The sequence below is a fragment of the Phallusia mammillata genome, chromosome 3, assembly GCF_965637545.1.
Source record: "Phallusia mammillata chromosome 3, kaPhaMamm4.hap1.1, whole genome shotgun sequence".
Classification (NCBI taxonomy): domain Eukaryota; kingdom Metazoa; phylum Chordata; class Ascidiacea; order Phlebobranchia; family Ascidiidae; genus Phallusia; species Phallusia mammillata.
In genome coordinates this window covers 1509765-1529555 of record NC_137254.1, presented here as the reverse complement: position 1 = coordinate 1529555, position 19791 = coordinate 1509765, and the positions used below count along the sequence as shown (strand labels likewise).

The window sequence follows — 19791 nt, the reverse complement described above, 5'->3', positions numbered from 1 at the left end:
GGATTGCTTAGAAATCAAAGGGATCCCACAAACCAGCAGTGAATGTACCGATGACATTGCTGTTGCTGTTGTTAAACGCATTGGCATAACTTTGAATAAAGAATGCATAAGCATCTCTCATAGGCTTGGGTCTTCGCAAAGTAAAGAGCAAAACAAAAATGGTGCACCAATAATAGTGAAATTCACAAGCCGCAAAATAAGGGATGAAATTTACAATAATCGCTCCAAACTGTTTAAAGCAAGAGTTTCCGAAAAAGATGCACACCAGTCGCCAATATACATTAACGAGAGTCTTACAAAATCAAACAAAAAATGTTCCACCAGTGCCTTCAATTCAAACGTCAAAATGAAGTTCATATGGACCAGGAATGGAGTTATTCTGCTCAAAAAAAATGAAACTTCCCCCACAATTGCCATTCACAATGAAGTAGATATGAGGAAGCACCACATTCCCACATTAGCTGAGTTGTAGAATACAATCTGGTAATCCTTATCAATTGCATGTATTTGTTTATGTTTGCTGCACACTGCTGTGTCTTGTATTGTATGCACCTAAACAAATTTTGCATGTTAATTTTGCGTTGTGTATTACACCATTATGTAACCTGTGTATATTACACCCATTCACCCCAAAACAAAACACCCCAACAAAATCATGAGTAATATTAGGGATTCAAAATATTTAGATACAGAAGAGTTCAAAGCATTAATTGAAACCACCAGTACTAATGACTTGACATTACTTCACTTCAATGTTAGAAGTCTAGTGCACAACTTACACATACTAGAAGAATTTCTGCATACCACTAATGCAGAACCTCATATAATAGCAATAACAGAAACCAAATTGTGCTTGAATACTGTAAGCAATATATCATTGAATGGATATAATTTTGTACACACTGACTCACCAACCAATGCAGGAGGTGTTGGAATGTATATAAAAAGCACTCTGCAATACCAAGTTTCCACACATTACCATTTCGACATGCCCAGATGTGAAAACATTTGGATTAGGTTGCAGCTACACCACAAAAAAAAACTGCAGTTGTTGGAGTTATATACAGACATCCCGGACCCGATATTCCCATATTCTCCAAAATCTTTGAAAACTGCTTGTTTAATCTAAACAAAAAGAGTGTTACATACTATATACTTGGGGACTTTAACATCAACAGCCTGGCTACCACACCTACAATACAACACTACAAATCAATGTTAACCAGTTTAAATGCAAACATGTTGATAAAAAATCCATCCCATACTGCACCCTCTAGTACAATGACGGCAATTGATCACATTTACACAAACAACACAAATGACAAAATCACACCTGGGTTAATTATGTTTGATATATCTGATCATTTACCAGTATTTGCCATAATAAAAAAGTCCAGTCCAATTCAACTGAAGTATCCAAAGCTCAATAGGGATTACAGACACGTAGACACTGATAATTATGTGTATGATGTGTACAGTATTGTAGATAGCATTGATATGAATCAATCCATACACAAAAAGTTTGAAAATTTTATATCTAAATTCCAGTTGGTAGTTAACCACCATGCCCCCTTCATCAAATCTTTTAAAAAATCTACAAAGCAAATAAAACCATGGTTAAGCAAAGGAATATTAATATCCATCAAAAAGAAAAATAAATTCTACAAACAATGCATTGCAAGTGATAAAGTGAGTGATAAATACAAACAGTATACCAAAAAACTAAAAAATATTATTATAACTGCAAAACAAAACTATTACAAAAACTTATTCAATGAAAACAGTAACAACACAAAGAAGACATGGCAAATAATCAACTCAATAATATCACACAAAAATGCTACACACATGCAGACATCTCAAATAACATATCAAAATAGCACACTGACTAACCCAAAACAAATTGCACATGCCTTCAACAAACACTTCTCCAACATAGGTAAGGATATGGCCTCGCAAATTCCAAATACAACAATTCTGCCTGAGTCATATTTGCAACATCCCATATCAAATTCCTTCCGATTTTATGACATAGACACAACAGAAGTTTATAATGTCATCAATGCACTTGACAGTAAAAAAGCCACAGGACCATATGACATCCCAATTCGTCTTATCAAGCTCGCAGCTCCATCCCTAGCACCAATATTGTGCAATTTTTTCAATGAAGCAGTCCAGGCTGGTTCATTTCCAGATTGTTTAAAGCTTGCCAAAGTCATTCCCATTTACAAAGGAGGTTGCACTCAACACTTAGGCAATTATCGCCCAATATCTTTACTTCCAACGTTTTCAAAAATATTTGAAAAACTTGTATACAAACGCATGGTAAAATATCTGGAAAAATACCAAATATTGACAAAATTTCAAAATGGATTTAGAACATCACACTCCACAAACTTAACCATTGCTGAAATTCATGACAAAAAACTTACTACTTGTGCAATTTTTCTTGATTTGGCTAAAGCTTTCGACACTGTTAACCACCAAATACTCATAAAGAAACTTGAACATTACGGATTTCGTGGTCACATAAACAAATTTTTTGAAAGTTACTTGACAAACAGAAAACAAAGCACATTTTTTTCAGAAAAGTCATCAGACTATTGTGATGTGACATGTGGAATCCCGCAGGGGTCAGGGCTAGGCCCTCTCCTTTTTTGATTTACATAAATGACCTCCCGGCTGCATCCAAATTCGAAACTCGGCTATTTGCTGACGATACATGCCTCTGGATGTCTTCCCATAATGTGCCATCATTGCAGTTATCTGTCAATAAGGAGCTAACAAAAGTGGACTGGTGGATGAGAGCAAATTATCTATCCCTTAATTATAACAAAACCAAATACATGATCTTTTCAAACCAAACCACATGTTCCAAGCCACAAATCGCAATGAACGGGGTGGAGCTGCAGAAAACAGAATCACTTAAATACCTGGGTGTGATTTTTGATGAAAAATTGTCATGGGCCCAGCACATCCAACACATCAGAAGCAAGATTGCTTCAGCTGCTGGAGTTCTGTCCAAATTAAGACACTATATTCAATCAAGCACACTCCGAAACTTGTATTTTTCTCTGGTACATCCACACCTCCTGTATGGGCTGCTCTCTTGGGGCTTTGCTAACAAAACAACCATGCAAAAAATAGCAGTTATGCAAAACAGAATTATAAAAATTATTACCAACAGCCCTTTTCAGTGTTCAAGTACAAAATTATATCTGCAAGCTAACATTTTAAAAATAAACGACATGCATGACATGGAACTTGCCAAGTTTGTATTTAAATTCAAAAACAGAAAATTACCGCCAGTTTTTGATGACTTCTTCACCTACACATCGTCCATACATAAACATGCAACAAGAGGCGCTTTAAAACAACACTTTTTTGTCCCACGTGTTTCCACAAGTCGCGGCCAACATACACTTAGATACAAATGTGCCAAGGTATGGAACAAACTACCCATTAAGATTACAGATACCAAAACCGGATTCACAGTATTCAAGCGTAATTTAAGGTTTTTCCTCATTGTAACATATTCCTAAACCCACAGCCACAGGTATGCTCACTGGCACATTATGTAAAGTAGCACCACGAGGTCCTGTGTTTACATTCCACGGGGTGTTTTGTCTTAATTGGTCCCAAAATTCCTGTACTAATTACCGCGCCTTGCACGTAATCAATCGAATATTGCTGCGAGGAAATTGCTGTGACCTAGTCTGCTGTGACGCTTTGCCTCGTGAGAGTTTTCTTTTATGCTCACAACGCTCCGCAATGAGTTGAGATTTTCATGTGCAGAATTTATCACTACTTTTCAAACTTTGTTGTGTCCTTCATTGCCTTCTTTTCTTGTTTATTCCTTGTTTAAAAGTATCATATTTAACCGTTTAAATAGATAGGGTCAGCTACTTGTAATGGCCACTAGTGGCTCCAGCTGATCCATTTTTGTTTGCGCCGTTGCTATTTGAATGTACATCTGTAACTGATTACTTACTGCGCGTAAACGAAATAAAATGAATGAATACTGAATACTAGTACTGGTGCGTTGTTGTCAGTCGCAATCCGTTTATCAATTTCTTTCGGAAATAATGGAAAAGGATTGTTATTCTAACAATTTCCATTTGATGCGTCGATATTAGGCTGCATGTAACAACACACAGGTTGTTATTATTAACCGTAAATTGTCGGCTTCACAAAAATTTCATACTTTTCTCTCACAAAGCATCAGATAATGTTATTATTCAGGAAACTATTGTCCTGAGAGTTCGAATGCGACAACGGTGCTTGTAACCCGCCCTATTATCACTGCGATGGAATACGGGATTGTTCATCACGGAAGGATGCGATGGAATTTACGGAGTGAGTTTTTGGCTTGTCTGAGTATAAGCCAAAAAAACATTTCTATCAATCGGCATGTCATTTTTGTCGGTTTTGGAACAAAGAAAACTGCAGTATACTTCAAACTACAACTGTAAAGAAATAATACAAAGAATGCAATAAATTGTCACGACAGTTTCAATTTATGATAACAACAAACATTGATTTTGTTGAGTCAGGTTTAGCTAAAACTTTGTCGAAATTGTTTCAGCAATATTATATTGCTACCTCTCATCTGTATACTTTATGTGTTCTCTTCATATGATTATCTTTTCTCATATACATCAGAACCAGTGGTGGATTTTAAATTTTTTGCCAGCCGGTTCTATCACAAAAGTCATATTTTTCAGTTTGTTTGATAACAAAAGTCATAATTTTCTGTCGGTTCTATCACAAAAGTCATATTTTTCAGCCGGTTCTGTCACAAAAAGTCCATTGACAGTAACCAGTAATGCTAACCGGTTCGCTGATCTCATAAAATGTCGTGAGACGGTTCTATAGAACCGGTGCGAACCTGCTAAATCCCACCACTAATCAGAACACACTTCCACCTACTTCCAGATTCCTGGCTCATCGCAAGCCCCGTAACACAATGCAGATGATGCAAACCGGATCCATACAGTTACGTCGCTCCTATACAACGGCTTTGCAGAGCAATGTATTAAATATTATCACACATGTACGCGTGTTAAACAATTTTATTTGTGTGTGTTAAATAATATTGCTACGTTTTCACACCCATCGTTTGTACAGAAACTTCAATGCAATCAAGATAACAAAAATTGTCTTTGTTTGGTGATGTATTAAACACGCATATACTGTTTCAAACTTTGCAAGTTATTTTCCTTGAATCGGGCCTGACTTTACAATCTGTGTCAGTATTTATTTAAATAAATTTAAGTAGCAAGTTGCTGGACCTGACCTAATGTCAAACAGCCCTAAACCGCCTTGTTCACGGCCAATTGTCTTGGTCTTTTCTGAGGCTTTAATGTATAGGCCCGTCAATCAAACTTTCGGGCCTAATCTGGCTCCCCAAAAACGATTCGGGTTCGGGCCAGGTATCGGGCTTGTACTTTTGAGTTTGGGCTCCAACTTTAGGTCTGTCTACAACTCTGTGCCCATATACATTTACTTTTGAAAATGTAACTTCAGGGGCCTAATTCAAGTATTATACTCATCAGCTTCAGACCAGATTTTTGACTTGTACATTCTACTTCGTGCCCAATTTTAGGCATTCGTGAACTTTAAAATGCGGTACCATGTCATTTTTCAAACACGGTGATGTTGTAGTGTTCGGTTTAATTTAATGGTGGCTAATGAGTGTCAAGGTTATGACCGCGTCACTACAATACCACCGTCCTTAACCTCCCAAGCTCCTGGGCTTGTCAGGACAGAGTCCTGGAAACTCCACACAGGTGTCTTGCACTTCGGTTCGTTTGTTTATTGGAGAGAATGCGAAACAGAAAAATAGACAAATCGAAATGAACGAGTGCGTTTTTATATATACCCCGAGTAAAGGCGTTAAATAGTACACATGTGCTCTTGCTTTTTACTCTTGCACAATTCCCATACAAAGCCACGTCCAATCACAGCACAGCACAAAACAAAGGGTAAAAGCTTGCAAACACCAGATCCCAAAGTCGCATCTGCATCCTAATTAACTGCGACAGGAAATATTACAAAGTCCGAACATGAAGTGTCAATACAGTTGAATTTGGTTGCTACATTTGTTTTAGATCAAAAATACTGCAAGGAACTTTTTTAAAGAAACTATTGAAGACTACAATTACGCGTTACACATATTTGAATGAAAAAATCCACAATAAAAAGTTGAATTTACGTGGAATTTCATCTACATACGAATTTGTTTAGCTATTGGGTTTAGAGCAATTTGTCCCCATACGAAGTAACCAGCTCCGATAATTACAGAAGCGAGAAGAACAAACATCACAAGTTGGAAGATGTTGTAAGCTGCTTCATTTACTTCATCTCTCTCTTCCAAAGTGTCTGTAAGAAGAAAAAAAAACAGTTTTACTATGATATAAAGATATTTGAGAGAGCAAATTTATAACCAGGGTTGCCATACCGTCCTTATTTCTAAGATTTGTCCTTATTTTGAAGGGCAATGTCTTCGAAAAAAATATTGTCCTTATTTCTAAGAAATGTCCTTGTTTTTGACTCGAGTCCTTATTTTCAACAATTACAAAAAACAAATTTGGTGAAATGACAGTCAAATGTTTGCTACAAGTATTTTCTACGAACAAGGAGTTGCTGGAAAAGATTATTTTAGGCAAAAAATATGACATGTGAAATGTCATGGCTCGTTAAACTGCAAAAAATTGATCAAACACTTTGTTTCTTTTTTCTCATAAAATTTTATGTTCTTTTCGCAAGTTTAACACAGGTATTCGGATTAGCTCAAGACAGAATAAAGTCTTTGTAGCTCAGTTGGTAGAGGGCAGGTCCCGGAAAGACACCTGTCGAGGTTTCAAATCTCACAGGAAGCTAGATTAGTTTTTTCCTTGTGATATGGGAATGTTTGGTGACCGGCTTATTCGGTCTAACGCGTGCAAAGAGTCCTGGATTGTTATACACAGTATCATTTGCGTTTTACTTATTACGATGTTACCTTGTAGTAGAAGCTCATGCATAGTAGGTTGTACGATGTTAACTGGCCCTGCAGAGATTTGTTGGTTGCGTCCACTGTTGTCAACAGATCGTCGTCCTACACCTCCACATGTCTGCGAATAAGTCGTCATTAATACGTGGTTTTAACATGAATACTGTTTCAGGGATTTAAAACCACATTTGTACTTAAAATGAAATAAAACACATTGAGCCTGCCCTAACGATTCGACATTTTGTGAATAACTTAAAATAATCAAGAGAACTATTTACCTACACTTATGAAAAACAGAACTTAACTATATTCTCCCTGCAGAATCTTTTTTCTGGGTATCTTCCAACACCATACCTCACAACAGACTCACATTTACCTATGTTTTGATAGATGGCGCAAAGAGCTGAATTATTTATTTAGCGGCCAAAGAGGGGTAGGGTTTGGATGTAAGATTTTGAAACCTTTATATTGGAAACTAAGCTTTAAAGTTTGTTTTGTTGAATTTTAATGATAATACCCTAATCCTAATTGCCATAACCGTCAGTATTTTTTAAGATTTTAAGATGAACATCAATTCATAATTGGGATCAGCCATGAGGCGTCTATGCAGACCAGCGATCACGGCTTTCGGCGGATTCTCCACTGAGCCTGCGTAGCTCAGTTGGTAGAGCGCGAGTCCCGGAAAGATTTTGTCGTGGTTTCGAATCCCACCGCAGGCTAGACTTTTTTGCCTACGCCTTTTCATATGATAGTGAATGCTTGGTGACCGGCTGTTTCGGTATGGCGGCCTGGCGTACTATGATTTACTTTTGGAGACATGCCGTTTCAATTAGACATTTGTGCTCTTTGCACCACCTATCCAAACTTAGCCTAATCTCGACCAGTCGTGAGGTATGGTGTTAAATTTTTCTTTTATCAGAGCCTAATGTGCATAAACCAACTTACCTGTCCAGGGCATTGTCCAGTTGAGTTTTGACAAACAGTCACGTCGCAGTGGATGTAGATAAATTGTTCTGCGCCGGTAAAGTTTGTCCACACAAAGCTCATCAGCTTGAACGTTGCAAAGTTGGATTCGTAATTTCGGATCAACATTTTCGCGTCGACTGTCTCACTTCCACTGGGTGGCGCAACACATCTAATAATATTGACAGAAAGTTAAGCTTGGCCGAACGGTCTGGCGCGCCTGACCCATATACAGACATAAAAAACCTGATCGGGATTCGTCCCCGGGAGAGTCCTGGGTTCGAACCCCGTGAAAAAAAATAAAAATAAAAATAATAATAAAAAATAAATAAATAAAAAATAAAAAAATAAAAAAAATAACAGAGCAGGAACTTGGCCTAATGGTCCGGCGCGCCTGACCCATAAACAGACAAAAATCGGGAATTCGTCCCCGGGAGTGTCCTGGGTTCGAACCCCGTGAAAAAAACAAAAAAGAACAGAATAAACCATGCAAGTAAAGCTTACCCACTCTGTACAATCTGGTATCTCGGCAAACCACTGGAGTTTTCAACGCGTGTCGCCCAACATTCTTCAAGCTGAACAAAAGTATTTTGATTACAATTCAAGTGGAAATATCTAAAAGCTCCACAGCAATCAAATTAGACAGTCCAGCTTGCTGAAAAAGTATTTTTGGGACACCTGGTTCAAAATTGGATAAAACGCTTATTTAATAATTTTTCTAGGAGCAATGGTTATTTGTGCCAAAGGCAATGCGTGCTTTTCAACTCACCTGGACAATGAAGTCATCGTTGCTTGGAGAAACATCATCCAGTTTAACTTCAGCAAAAATGTAGTTGGGCACAGTGACTTCCCCGGGCAAGCTTTCGTTGAAATGTTCGTTGGTGAAAAGGTTTAGAGCTACATCTAAGTTTCCTGTATTCTCAGCTGAAATTTCAACGGATCTGCCAAATATGACATATTTCACAAGTGAATGGATTGAATTTTGTTTGTTTAATATCTTTATTTTTTAACAGATGCATCCATTGAATCACCTCTGAAGCGTTCATGCAGACCAGGACCAAATCGCAGTATGCCAGGCCTATTCAAGGCGTCATACCAAATCAGCCGTCACTAGGAATTCAAAATGACAAGGCCCTGCAATGGGATTCGATTCGACAGAAACCTTTGCCTGAGTCGCGCTTTACCAAATGAGGTATACAGACTTCTGCGTTCAAATCCCACTGCAATATGTGCTCTCCACAGCCTGTGTAGTTCAGTTTGTATAGCGCGAGTCCGGGAAAAGCTCCTTTTGTGGGTTTGAATAACACGAGAGGCTAGATTGTTTTCTTGAGCCTTGCCATGTGGGAATGCTTGATGACTGACTGATCGGCATTACGCCTTCAGTAGGCGTGGTGTACTATGATTTTTTTAAAAGAATAGTTACACGGCGATATGCAGCTAAAATCGAGGGTAAATGAATCATGATGAAAATAAACTTTATTTGTTTGTCTGGTTATAACCATACGTCTTCGATAAAAGTAATTTGAGTTGATAGGTTTTTTAATTGCTTATTTTCGCGCTTTTCAAACCATAAGTTGTTTGTTGAATAGACGGAAATGGTGTTCTGTTTGCCCACTGCAGAGACAAGTTTGTGTTGGTGAAAATATTTACATTTTTTGTTTAATGCTTGGATGAAAAATTTGATTCACATTTTGTCCATCTGAGCACCTTAGCATGACGAATGTCATGTTTGTGATACGTTTTCGTTCTCTCCTTACCCGGCTTGTGGTATGACGTTGGATGACGAGAGAAGTAGTTCCGAGTCAAATAGACAAGTCACATTGAGCTTGTTTTGAACGTCGCGTTGGATCACAGCAGAAGTTGGAGCTAGGAATCTCCAGATCAGGAAAGAAACCGACAACATTCCGTTCTCATTCTGCTTGTCAAAATTATTAAAAATCTTATGGTAAAATGAAAGTTTGAAATAAGATTAGATTAAGTGTAAATGTCGTGACAACAAAAAAATTAAATGTTTTTGGTTACCTGATACAGGCCTTCGCATTGGTCAATGTCAAACACGAACACCGGATCTGACCCCGTAACCTTGCAGCTGTCATTGAGTAGAGAAAGGGGGGTTTCCCTGTCCAATGCGATGTAAAGCGTGTCACCGAGTTCGTAATCTAATGTTATCTGCTCATCAGCTGTTACTCTGCAAATATTAGAGCAGTGGTTCCCAAACTTTATCTACTCGCGTACCATTTTTTGGGTTCATGCAGCGTTCTCGTACCACCTACAATAATTGTCAGAAAATTCCAGAATTCACAAATAAAAAATGATGTGCAAAATGTTTAATGAATAAAAATGTTACTAAACTTTACTAACTAACTTTACCTTAGTAACTTTAGCCTTTAGTAACCAAAGGCTCGTAAATATTAAACAAAAATTAGTCAAACTTTTACCGCCCTCGCTACGGTGCCACTGTCAACACAACTAGTAGCTTATTACAATATCTGACTTTAAGGATTTATTACGTCGTAATAACAGATTCATAACGTCATAAAACACCTATTTCGTCACAAAGAAACCCTGCTTTACAGTTCGATGCGTCAATCAATACACCAAGGAATTAGAATTTAGTTGGGAATATAGTATGAAATTTCACGCTCTACGTAACTTGTGTAAATTAAAATAGTTACGATAATCACTAGGAGATCATTTACGATCGTTTGGTGTGAACTGAATAAGTTGCTCGCGTACCACCTTGGAGACCTTCGCGTACCACTAGTGGTACGCGTACCATAGTTTGGGAACCACTGTATTAGAGGGTACATGGTGGCGTTTCAACATGTATCAGAATGTTGTTTAGTGTTTGATACTGTTTGTAAATTAAAACAGCTTTCCAGGTTGTTTATTTTATGGTGCCACTAATAATACGCGGTATGCAATACGCAAGCTTACTTTGGTTGGGGACAGGGGTGCACAACCTGCGACCGTACGGCCACATGCGGCGGCAGAGACGATTTTGTGCGGCCGTGAACATGTATACTGGCGGCCGTGAGGTTGAAAGAACTCTTTTGCTAATTAATTGTATTTTGAAACAGCACCAAAAATATTTTGTTATAGCCTTATTTCTTAAAGACTTTTTGTATGCCTATTGTGTGCAAACAATGAGAAAAAGCAGGCGTCCTAAGCGTCACAAAATATAGTCATGCAGATTGTTCTGCTAGAAGCCAGATCTATACACTAAATTAGATATTATTATGGGTTTTTCAGGCGCAATTAGATGGTATACATATATATGCCACTGTTTGTCCAAAATAATACAGCGGGTGTAGGAAAATGACACATAAATTGTCTGATTTTTACAAACTGGGGGGCTTTAACGCGAATTTGATTTGCCAAATTGAATAAAAATTTCGGGTTCTAACACTTCAACGTAATATTAAAAGCTAAATTGCTTTTTTCATGTAAATAAGGCCGCTTATTTTTCATGTAAACTTTAAATATTTTGCATTCTCGCTCAGATTATCACGCTCAGATATTAGAACCCATAAAAATTTGTTATTCGACATAGCCTATCAAATTAGAGTTAAAGCGCACCAGTTTGTAAAAAAAACAGAGAATTTATGTGTTTTTCGCTATACCTGCTGTGTTATTTTGGACAAAAGTGGCGTCCACGAGGCTCTATCGCGTAAGAATGGATTGGACTACTTGTGTTTTATACATACTTTGGTGTCAGTAATTGTAAACAAGTGGTACGTATGACAGCTCAAAGGGTACTAATTTAAGAAAGGTTAAGGACCGCTAATTCGAAGTGAAAAGCCGCGAAAACACTGCGGGTTGACCACCCCCGAATGGTTTAGTGGCAGGGCTAGTTATTGCCTGTTTGTATCATTGCATATTTGCTTTCCTATAGGTTACATTTTTGGCAAAGCATAATAATCTACAATTGTATTGTTTTTCCATACTACTTTTTTGAACCTAAATATCTGATTAATTGTTCACCTTATAGTCAAACTTTTCTCTCTGCATTCCAGGGGTGGCGGTTCTAAAAAAATTGTGGTTATTCACTGTACGAGTGCTTAAAAAAAGCCGGTATTTTTATGAAATTAATTAATACAATTGCTGCAGCTATCACACAGAAATAAAATTACCATCTTGCGCATTTTGTTTTTAATGTAAGCTTTTTACTTGCAACCTATGATCAGGTAGATATGTATGGGCTTGTGTAAGCTACATGAATAATCAAATCACATTTTTTCGCTTAAAGGAACCAAACTAGCTGGTTCTATTGCAATTTAAAATGTTACTTAATAATGTTTGGCATAATTTCAGGGTATTTCTAAGTTTTTATTTTTCTTACTCGTCTTTGGGAGGATCATAAGCTCAAAACCGGCAAAAAATAAAAAAAATTGCCCACCTGGGAGATTTACTGTTGCATTAAAACCACTTCGCTATTTCCCCATGTTGCTAACAAACATAGCAGTGAAAGTTGTGGTATTAACTGTATATGAAAATTCTACTCCAATCAGCCCAGTTAATTGATCTGTCTTTCCTTCATCGTCCTTAAACTAAATACTATGTCAGAAAAATTGCTGTACTGTACATGCAGTAGTGGGATTCAGCCGGTTCACACCGGTTCTATAGAACCGTCTCACGGAATTTTATGAGTTAAGCGAACCGGTTAGCGTTACTGGTTACTGTCAATGGACTTTTTGTAACAGAACCGGCTGAAAAATATGACTTTTGCGATAGAACCGGCTAACAAAAAAAATTGACTCCCACCACTGTGTACATGGGCATAAAATCAAACGCAAAACGGTTGGAGTGTTTACTGTGCAAGAAAATGTGGTTGCAAACATATTGCTTTCGATAAGGTCAATTCAAATTTTTGTGATTAAAAATAACTACCGTCTTACATAGAGAAAATCGACATTGCTTTCTGTGTCGAACGCCGAAAATTGCAATTTCAACGAAGTTTCCGAGTAAAGCTGAAATCTCCAAACACAAGCTGACCACGGCGGATAATTGCTCGGAAAGTTAGGGGATTGCAAATTGTACGTCGTGCCAGTTACATCTTCCCCGCACGGCGTGGCTGAAATGCAAAATAAAGACAAATATCCAGGTCAAATAAACATGTATTTATTGCTGAGCCAGCCCAGAAGCATTTGTGCATACAAGCAATCAAGAAACAATTACAAATGATCCTATACCACAGCGGTTCCCAAACTGGGGTCCGCGGACCTTTAGGGGTCCGTGAAGCAACTTTGCGGGGTCCGCAAATAGGTTGACGTGCCTCTATAATCTTGTTTGGCGTTAGTTTGTGCCACTGAATAGGTTTAAATTAAAGTAGAACTAGAGGTCCGCTGTCTCCATTAATAAACAATAGCCTTTATTGCATGACATCTGTCAAAATGCAATTGTTCACGCACTATCGTAATGTCTTCTGTTTTGTCTGTGATGTCACAAACCGTCTTTGCATCATTGTTATGCGTAATTTTGCATAATAAGCTAAAATTCTGCAAATCAACTTTCGTATTGCTAAAATACACATTCAAGCTTATGGTCCACGAGTCCTCGATATAATGGCAAAGAGACCGTTTTGAAAAAAATAATGAAAAAGTTTGAAAACCTATACCAATAATGTGTCATTACAGTCGGTCCGAGCATTTCCATAAAAATGCATCGTCTTTCATATCCCGTATAGGTTGTCAATCTTGGGCTGTCGCTCTATCAACGAAGCTACCCACCAAATTGTCGAACTACGGGTATTGTTACCCCCTGCGAGCAGTTCTGGTTGCCCTTGGGTAGTGTTACAACGGTTATATTTGTGCTGCTCTCCATTACACGGTTTTCCTTTTTTCATTATGATATTATTTTTTACCTTTTTTAAATTTCCTAGTTGAAAAAACATTGGGTGCTGTCAGCCGTTATTGCAGAAACACCAAATGAAAGCAATCATAATATTCAAAAAATACGAAATTAAATTACGTCAAAGTCTATTTATAAGCAGTCTTATCATTTGCATCAAAAATTTATGTTCATTTGAACTGATGCCGGTCAATCTGGCGATCCCTCACTACTAAGCTGACATGTGCAGCATACGAGGCAGGCAACGGTGCTTGTGATTCAGTTGTCGACCTGCTCATTGCTGGAAGGCTCAGTTGATGGAGTGCGAGTCCCGAAAAAACTCTGTTTAAATCTTACCGCAGGCTAGTTGTTTGTAGCCTACGCCTTTTAATGCAACAGGGGTGTCCAAACTGCGGCCCGCGGTGGAATGTCATGTGACCCGCGGCTGTTGTTTCAAATTGCGTTGCGTATGGCCTATGCCAATTTTAATTTTATGGAAGCTTGGTGTTTTAATGGAAAAGCTTGGTGTTGGATGTTTGATTTGTTTAATTGTGACACCCTATTGCGTTTTCCTTTTTTGCACGGACGTTTTACCGAAAAAAAATTGTCAAAAATGCAAAAAAGCGCTGTAAAGTCTCTACAAATGTGATTTAACCATTGGAGGCATGCAGAGTCAGCCCTCGAGTTGCCTGTTTTTATTGCGTGTAAAAGTCTTTCGAGTCATTTTTTTCCTTGATGTTTTTCGCGTTTTTCTAGGATGGGATGGATAATTTATATTTTACGTGCATTTTGAGACGAATGCGTTATTCCAATTAGTTAAAACACAACCAAAATGGACTGTTTTTTATTTTGAGTTTTCATATGACCGCAGTACACATCACTTATTGCAGTGGTTCTTAACCGGTGGGAAATTTCCCACTTGTGGGAAATTTAATGTTTTCGGTGGGAAATTATGTAAGCTTGAAAAGAGCAAACTCGGGCTCGATGGTCGAGTCCGGCTTTGAATTAACCGTTGAAATTTACTTTACTAAAAAAAAATTAGCTTTGCGTCTTTTAGGTTTGTTTAGCCAGCGATAGTTTGTTTATTAGAGTCGGATAAACGGAGTGTTGTTTATTGTCCACCTTGAAGGTCAGTAATAACACATTTTAGCTTCGGTAAATTTGGCAATTTTAGGTGTTTAATTGAAACATCAGTCAGCACTATTATTTGATGCATATTATAATGCATCGGGTAAAATGTTAACAGAACGCAGCTACTAACACAGGGTCATATAACAATACGCAATGTGTGCGAGGAAATCGTTGCGCGCTCGGCAGCACCTTGCCGGTGTATTACGCAACCGTTACATTCTGTGTTTCTGGCTTCTGCGAAATAATACCTATGGTTATGTCCTATCTACAATCACGTATGATTTTTTCAAAGAAAACATTGATTTTGCCTTTTGCAAATCATTTTTGTATTTACTTTAAAGTTAGGGTAGGCACTTATGCACTCGTGATGGAATGATAATAATTAAATCCAAAACCGCAAAAAAAAAAAATTTAACAAAAAGTTAAAAAGCAAAACGGTTACGTTCACTTCTAGCACTGTTTACATTTTATTCTGAAATTTGAACTACCAAACTTACCATTGCGTAGCAGTTACACTACCCACTGGATGATCTTAGAGACTAAATTGTCTTAGAGACTAAATTATTTCTGTAGAAGGGAGATTACCTGTTTTGGCGGGAATTTTTGCAAGTTTTTGAAATTGCAACGCAAATGTTCCAGATTCTTCTTGTACAGTTTTACTCAAGTTTAAAGAAGAAAGTTTTCGTCTTCGGCAAAAGAATAATGCAATGCAAACCTAAAGGTCCCTAAGACAAAGGTGGCTTTTTGTAAAAGACAAAAATATTTGTATTAAACGTTCTTTTGTGATTGGAAACTGTCGTAAATTTTAAAACGAATGACTCTTTATGAGTCGGACTCAATACACGATGTCATAAAGTCCTGTGAAGTCAAATTGAAATCCTAGTAATAATAAAAGAATCAGACCACAATATAACTTTGCGCCCTGGCACAATTTCACAAACATGGTGTGCTTGACGTATAGGACACGCCTAGCAACTTTGTTAGATAGTATAGCAATTTAATTCGTCAACTTGTATTAAAATCAGTATAAATTTTGTTCCTTAACAGCAACTCACTTGTACTGTGATCAGCAATATTTTTTTACTGATACATTTATTCACTTTCACCCAACATTAAGGTCCGTTTACACTGTACTTAGTGGTGCCTTACCTTACCTTGCACCCCCTTCCGTTTGCACTGCGATTTTCGGTGCGTACCTAAGTGTAATAAATAGTTTACTCGACGTCTTTTTAAGCTCACAGCAACTGTCGATAACCATAAATCACCACATAAATCATTGTTACCTATTTTAGATTCGAAAGAGCTTTTGTATGAATTCAAATTAAATAATAGTAAAGACCATTTGGCATCTCAGTAATCATACAGGATTGTTTGAATTTTCACAAGATTGATATTCTTGGATAGATTGGTGGCACGTTTATCTAACTTATATGTTTTTATAGCATGTTGTCCTCTTTGTTTTTGAAAATACATTTTAAATGCACTTAATTACAAAATTCAACACAAAAACCACGACATGCATTTGTGGCAAATGGCTAACCATACTTTATTGTTGGCAATTGTACCAACTTTTTCAAATCAGAAACCCGCACACAGCTTTAAAACAAACCATACCGACTCGGCGAATATGTAATGGCCATTGTGTTTGTACAATTTATTCACGGTGCAAAATTAACTCAACTTAACTTAACTATAAAGGCTGATTTGCTCCATGTTTGTGGTTGGCAAACGTTTATTATGCAAGTCGTGAGTTTAGACCACCAGCGGGAGGCAGTAGAGACACAGCAATACGATGTTGGTTGTTTCCTGTACCGCCTGAGAGATTTGGAAACGAATAAAAGTAAAATGCCACCACTCAGCCTGAATAACACAACATGGCATAATATCCAAAACACAACTAAACTTGTTCCTGCAAAATTTACTCATGAAATTATAACTCGAAGTTACATAGAGCGAATGGTATATATTTATCAAATAAAAAATAAGCCTTCAAAACCTTGCAGGAAATAACACGTCATTCAGCTCATATAAAAAGCCTTGTCACGCATGATTAACGATAGCGATGTCTAATACCTGTTGACGTAGATCTGCCACCCATAGTTTTTGTAAGTAGCTATTCAACTCATGTTAATACTTGGCCGTGCCTGTATCTTTTAACACTAGTAAACATGATGTTTTACTAATTTGATTGCCACACTTAAGTGAAAGGGTAAAATTTTAAAAAAAAGTTTAACAAAACACTTGAAACTGCTAGGTTTAATACAGGGTTAAGATGTGTTACGACCGTTTGTTTGTTGGAAACCTTAATATGTTGACGCATTTGGACTAAGAGTGGTTTCTGCTTCTATTTAGCCAACCGTGTCATTGCTTCACACAACAGCCGAGCCCGAGACGTCATAAATTCTAGTGACATGCTCATGCGTTTTCGGCGTATCATTGCATCGGGTTCGCATGTGTGCGCTTGCTGTGTATTTTCCAATGCCTGCGGATGAACAGCTGTTCGCATGCAAGCGGGAGAACGATGGGCGGAAGAAGACCTTTTACTCATAACAAACCTGCCAGCGAACTGCTCGGTTCAATATTGGGTTAAGAATTATTACGACCGTTTCTTTGTTCAAAACCTTAATGTGTTGACGCCTTTCAACTGAGAGGCGAAATGAAAACCTGATACCATAAGCTTGGTATGTGATTCCATTCAGTCATTTAAAGTGTTCTTCACTTGTTTTTCGTATTTATTAATTTCTGATCAAATCATATATTTTGTAATGATGCGCCACGTGCAAAGCACTGATGCACAGCACAACCACGCAAACGCTCTTCATGCCGCATTAGGTGAATGTTATATACCACAGCTCGACCAATCAGTTTGCTATGTTGGATCACGTGACTTTGCTAACACTGTATTTCAGTGGTAGAGAATTGTCAAAAAATAGGTACATCAAAATTAAAGCTTTTAAAGATTTTATCGTACATAATTTCAGTATAAACCAAATAGCACAACTCGACCAATCAGATCGCCACGTTTGATCACGTGAAGTAATTTGACAAACGAACAATGCATGATTGAAGACCAAATGTGAACTTTCATTAAATGTTTAGTTTACAATGTTATTGTGACCTGTGTACATTCTAAGGCAGGCAGTTTTGCCTAGCTTGCATCTAAAGTGTTACTGGTGTCGTTTTGCAAGCGCAGGAAATAACACGTCGTTGAGCTTTACCAACACTTCAAACTATTCGGTTCAATTCAGGGTTATGATGTATTACGACCGTTTCTTTGTTGGAAACATTAATATGTTGACGCATTTGGACTAAAGCGGAGTGAAAACCCGAAACAGTGAGAGTGGTTTCTGATTCTATTCAGCCAATTAGGTTGTCGTGTTTGATCACGTGTCTTAATGTGACACGCTTGATTTGTCCCAGTATTTCGCTTTATATTTGCTTATTTTCGTGAAGATAATGTCGCTTAATTAATTATCAGTGACGGCCCGAAAAAATGTGAAATGCAACAAGCACAATGGTTTACGGCCAAGTCATTGCCGGTTCAATATATTAAATCTCCCACCAAGTATGAACAAGCAGCACAATAAAAGTGGAGACTTTCTCCGAGGCTACAAAAGTACAGTTTACTTATCTCATGTGTAATTCGTAGCCTTCGGTTGACTCTCTATCATAACTTTTGTAAGTTTACATTTTTATTATTGTGTGGAAATTGTTACAAGGTCCCGTCACACAGCCTTTCCCAGGCCGTTTTGCGAAAGCTCTGGACAAATAAGTTTTTACACTTCGATTGTCTCTTAAAACTATTATACAACAAATTGTTTACCTTTGCTGAGTTCATTTTGTTCAAGTTAATTGCTTTAGGTTTCATACAAACTGGGCCAGAGTTGTACGCGCGTCCGAACCAGACTGGTTGTTGGGAAGCCCGTTTAGGTCAAAAAGTTTGATTGACAGGATTATAATAAAGAAGACATACACAATGGAGAGTAATAGACAATGGCTTAAATATGACGTTTGAGGGCTGTTGGGCATTAGACCCAGCATTTATTTTCTTAGCTAAGTGATATACTTTAGTAAAAAAATTACTGATACGTAATGTGAAGTCAGGGTCGAATCAAGTCCGTTTGTTGAAAAACCTAATCCCAAACCCGAACCGAAATGCCCTGCCCGACAACTCTGAACTAGTAAGCAATCGAAGTAGGTTCGTATGTTTCGTGGTTCAAAACTGAACGCGTATCACTGTACAGTGTTCACATGTGTGCGCTTGCTGTGTATTTTCCAACGCTTGCGGATCAACAGTTGTACGAAGCAGGAGAATGACTGGCGGACGAAATCATTTTACTCATAACAAACCTATAAGACTGCTCGGTTAAAACGTTTACAATTTTCTGCGCATCTGTATACCTACTGTGTAGTTTCCAACGCTTGCGGTAGAACAGCTGTTCGCATGCCAGCGGGAGAACGATGGGCGGAAGAAAGCATTGTACTCATAACAAACCCGCCAGCGAACTGCTCGGTTCAATACAGGGTCAAGAATTATTACGACCGTTTCTTTCTTGAAAACCTTAAACTGTTGACGCCTTTAGACAGAAGCTAAGTATAACATGAACAACCATAATCTTTTTATGTGATTCCATTGAGTTATGTAAAGTGTTCTGCATTTGTTTTTCGTATTTATTAACTACTGATCAAATCATATATTTTATAATGATGCGCCACGTGCAAAGCACTGATACACAGCACAACCACGCAAACGCTCTTCATGCCGCATTAGGTGAATGTTATATACCACAGCTCGACCAATCAGTTTGCTATGTTGGATCACGTGACTTTGCTAACACTGTATTTCAGTGGTAGAGAATTGTCAAAAAATAGGT

The 19791-nt window shown here is 37.7% G+C and overlaps 1 protein-coding gene, 2 long non-coding RNA genes and 1 other non-coding gene across 5 annotated transcripts; 1 reads left to right on the top strand and 3 right to left on the bottom strand.

Moving 5' to 3' along the window:
- Positions 1–1212: 1212 nt before the first annotated feature.
- LOC145217923 (uncharacterized) lies at positions 1213–2071 on the bottom strand. The gene is made up of 2 exons (XR_013857523.1): positions 1894–2071; positions 1213–1594 (listed from the first exon to the last, which is right to left on the bottom strand). It is a non-coding gene; the product is annotated as an uncharacterized LOC145217923 (long non-coding RNA).
- A 474-nt stretch (positions 2072–2545) lies between these two features.
- Positions 2546–3519, bottom strand: LOC145217919 (uncharacterized). Of its 2 annotated transcripts, none has more exons than XR_013857519.1 (3): positions 3304–3519; positions 2934–3120; positions 2546–2780 (listed from the first exon to the last, which is right to left on the bottom strand). It is a non-coding gene; the product is annotated as an uncharacterized LOC145217919 (long non-coding RNA). The 2 variants fall into 2 exon arrangements; XR_013857518.1 differs by having other exon boundaries at positions 2547–2766.
- Positions 3520–6226: 2707 nt separating this feature from the next.
- LOC145217908 (uromodulin-like) lies at positions 6227–9860 on the bottom strand. Its single transcript, XM_080085291.1, has 6 exons — positions 9715–9860; positions 8727–8898; positions 8462–8532; positions 7940–8129; positions 7004–7115; positions 6227–6381 (listed from the first exon to the last, which is right to left on the bottom strand). The coding sequence occupies exons 1-6, from the start codon at positions 9858–9860 to the stop codon at positions 6227–6229; spliced, it is 846 nt and encodes a 281-aa protein (XP_079941417.1).
- Trnas-gga (transfer RNA serine (anticodon GGA)) lies at positions 7641–7713 on the top strand. The gene has a single exon. It is a non-coding gene; the product is annotated as a tRNA-Ser (tRNA).
- Positions 9861–19791: the final 9931 nt, after the last annotated feature.

Excerpts from the sequence above, each read along its gene's own strand:
- LOC145217908 (XM_080085291.1), bottom strand. The coding sequence starts at position 9,860 with ATGTTGTCGGTTTCTTTCCTGATCTGGAGATTCCTAGCTCCAACTTCT. Across the intron at positions 8,130-8,461 it reads TACCAGATTGTACAGAGTGG|ATGTGTTGCGCCACCCAGTG; the intron begins GTAAGCTTTACT and ends CAATATTATTAG. Across the intron at positions 7,116-7,939 it reads CTGGACAATGCCCTGGACAG|ACATGTGGAGGTGTAGGACG; the intron begins GTAAGTTGGTTT and ends ACTTATTCGCAG.